At 41.2% G+C, this 2,500-nt stretch overlaps 1 protein-coding gene across 25 annotated transcripts in view; it reads right to left on the bottom strand.

Annotated features, from left to right (window-relative positions):
- The window catches only part of LOC118310712 (discs large homolog 1-like protein), a 57,524-nt gene that overhangs the window by 3,003 nt on the left and 52,021 nt on the right, over positions 1-2,500 (bottom strand). For 17 of the 25 annotated variants that reach the window (XM_035633887.2, XM_035633888.2, XM_035633893.2 and 14 more), the window contains 4 exons: positions 1,392-1,433; positions 440-490; positions 207-308; positions 1-50 (listed from right to left, as the gene is read on the bottom strand). The exon at positions 1-50 is cut by the window's left edge and continues 123 nt beyond it. In XM_035633887.2, the coding sequence (XP_035489780.2) occupies positions 1-50; positions 207-308; positions 440-490; positions 1,392-1,433 (245 nt within the window). Of the gene's footprint in view, positions 51-206; positions 309-439; positions 491-1,391; positions 1,434-2,500 lie in introns of those variants that run through there. The other 8 variants (XM_047331970.1, XM_047331971.1, XM_035633897.2 and 5 more) reach the window with 3 other exon arrangements.

Genomic DNA, 2,500 nt, shown 5'->3' with positions numbered 1-2,500 from the left:
GTGATAATCTCTGCCGTCGACCTCGTAGTCTCGCTTCGGTCGGGTCGTATCTGAGGAAGAGGAGGAAGGAAGAGGAAGATCATCATTATGATTTCATTTGACCAGATTCAAATATTAAAGAGATACGACTCTGCAGGTGTAGATGTAGATATATGTATTTATATATATATATAGATAGATGTAGATGTAGTTGTGAGCGGACTCACGCGGGACGCAGGATCCAAACTTGTCGGGGAACTCTGAGATGAGGTCGTCGTTGATCCGATCCTTCATGGGGCCGAGGACGATGACGGGACGAGTGTAGTTGACTGTCAGAGATCAACACACGACGACGACGATGATGATGATGTCGAAGAACCGACCTGTTTACTTATTCTACTTTTAGAAAATTTTGACCTTAAAAATTTGCTCATATCCTGTAAAGTTACAAGTGTCTTACCTTCGTGTTGAACGACGGGTTCATACGACAAAACGTACTCCTCCTGTCCACCTGCACACACACACACACACACACACACACACACACACACACACACACACACACACACACACACACACACACACACACACACACACACACACACACACACACACACACACACACACACACACACACACACACACACACACACACACACACACGTTAAACTGAGCGAGGGATGATGACGAGGTGGAGGATGGAGATGAAGAGGGTGTCAGTGAAGGAAACAAGGTTTATTAGTTATTAATGTGAAGTTTTAGTTTCTGTGATCTGATGTTTGATGAACGTGAACCTGTTTGTTTTCTTCTGAGCTGAAGATGAACATGTTTATTAAATCAACTGTTGATAAAGACGATTAAGATTATTTAACCTTCTTCTGCTCAGCAAAAAGAAAAGAACGGAAATGTCGACGAACTCCGACCGGCTGCAGAAAGAAAAGATGTTCACGTGTTCTTCCAATCAGACGCCAATTCTTCACCGTGTCACTGAACATAAACAACTTGTTTAAAATAAAAAGGTCATGTGATGATAATTCATCTGTTTGTTTCGATCGAAAGTTTCTTTTGAGTTTAAAGTTCAGGTTCAGTTAAATCTGATGTAGTGACTCATCCTCTGATCGCGTCCGACTCACTGACCTCTAGTGGTGAAGCTGTGCATTACAACCAACTACACTGAAATGATCTAAAAGCATCGTCTGGTGTGTGTGTGTGTGTGTGTGTCCATGCAGGAGTCGTGTACAAACAGACGCTCATGAGGTCAGGGGTCGTTCAGCAGCATTATGGAGGAGCTAAACTGTGTGTGAGGTCATGCTGTTGTCGGCCAATCAGCAGTTTGTGCTCATTAATGTGGTCAGTGGAGGGGGGGTTAGTGTTTACTGTCAGTCATCAGCGGCGAGCGGCGTCACACTTACGGTAGCTACTCTCACTATCGCTGGCGTTTGAGGTCACGTGTTCTGAAATCACAGCAAAACACACAGGACACGCCCAGTCAGCCGGGAGCAGCGCTTTCCCATGAGCCTTTGCTCCGAGCCGCCGCCACAGGTCGATGACGGTCACGAACATTTATAATTCAAACACCAATAGAAACACAAACCGCCGGGACAAACGGGAACCGTGAACACAAATACACAACTCTTCATAACCCTTCACAACCCTTCATAACCCTTCATAACCCTTCATAACCCTTCATAACTCTCCCCTGACTTTGAACGATGACGTCATCAAACAGCAGTATGAGGCTGAAATCATCGTGTGTCAAAGAACTAGCCGAATCTGAGCTGCAGGAAATGAATCAGCAGCATATTTAATAATCAATGATCAATAATCATGAAACGATCACGGAGCTCTGAGAGGAAACGTTTCCTGTTTCCTGGTTCTATTTCATCTCTATCTTGGAAGCGCAAGCTGTCAATCAACTTGTATTATTCATATCTCTTTTTATATTTTCACATGCATTTTCTTATTATTTCACATGAAGCAGAAAAAAATGCATCTCGTTTCTCTTCACTGTCAAAATAATTTCAGACTAATTTAAATATATTCAATTTTTGGAAAAATGGAGAAGAGAAGTTGAACCAAACTACAGTAAGTTATTAATGTTCATGTTCTATAAAGAACTGTGAAGAATTTAAAATAAAAAACACCTGGAGACAAACTGTTTCAGAGTTTAGTGGATGTGACGAACAGCAGAAATGAAAATATGTATTTCATGTTCTATTTTCACTTCATATCATAAAACCTCCTGAAACAAAAAGAACGGGTTATGATTCTGTGACAGATGAAGAGACGAAGCTGTGGAGGAGGTAGAGGAGGAAGAGGAGGAACCAGGAACCAACTTCACCTTCTTCATCGACTAACAACAGAAGAACAAACTTCCGGTTTCTTTGTTTTTCAGAATAAAGTCTCAATAATTAACTGCTGCTATGGAAACATTACATATCTGGAGAATAAATGTGGAAAAATAAAGAGGAATAAAAACAAGAAAAATATAAATATAAATAACTGAATTAAAAAAAGGCGT

Source organism: Scophthalmus maximus, chromosome 5 (genome assembly GCF_022379125.1).
Source record: "Scophthalmus maximus strain ysfricsl-2021 chromosome 5, ASM2237912v1, whole genome shotgun sequence".
Classification (NCBI taxonomy): domain Eukaryota; kingdom Metazoa; phylum Chordata; class Actinopteri; order Pleuronectiformes; family Scophthalmidae; genus Scophthalmus; species Scophthalmus maximus.
Note: the sequence above shows the minus strand (reverse complement) of the source record. Positions and strands in the feature narration are given on the sequence as shown.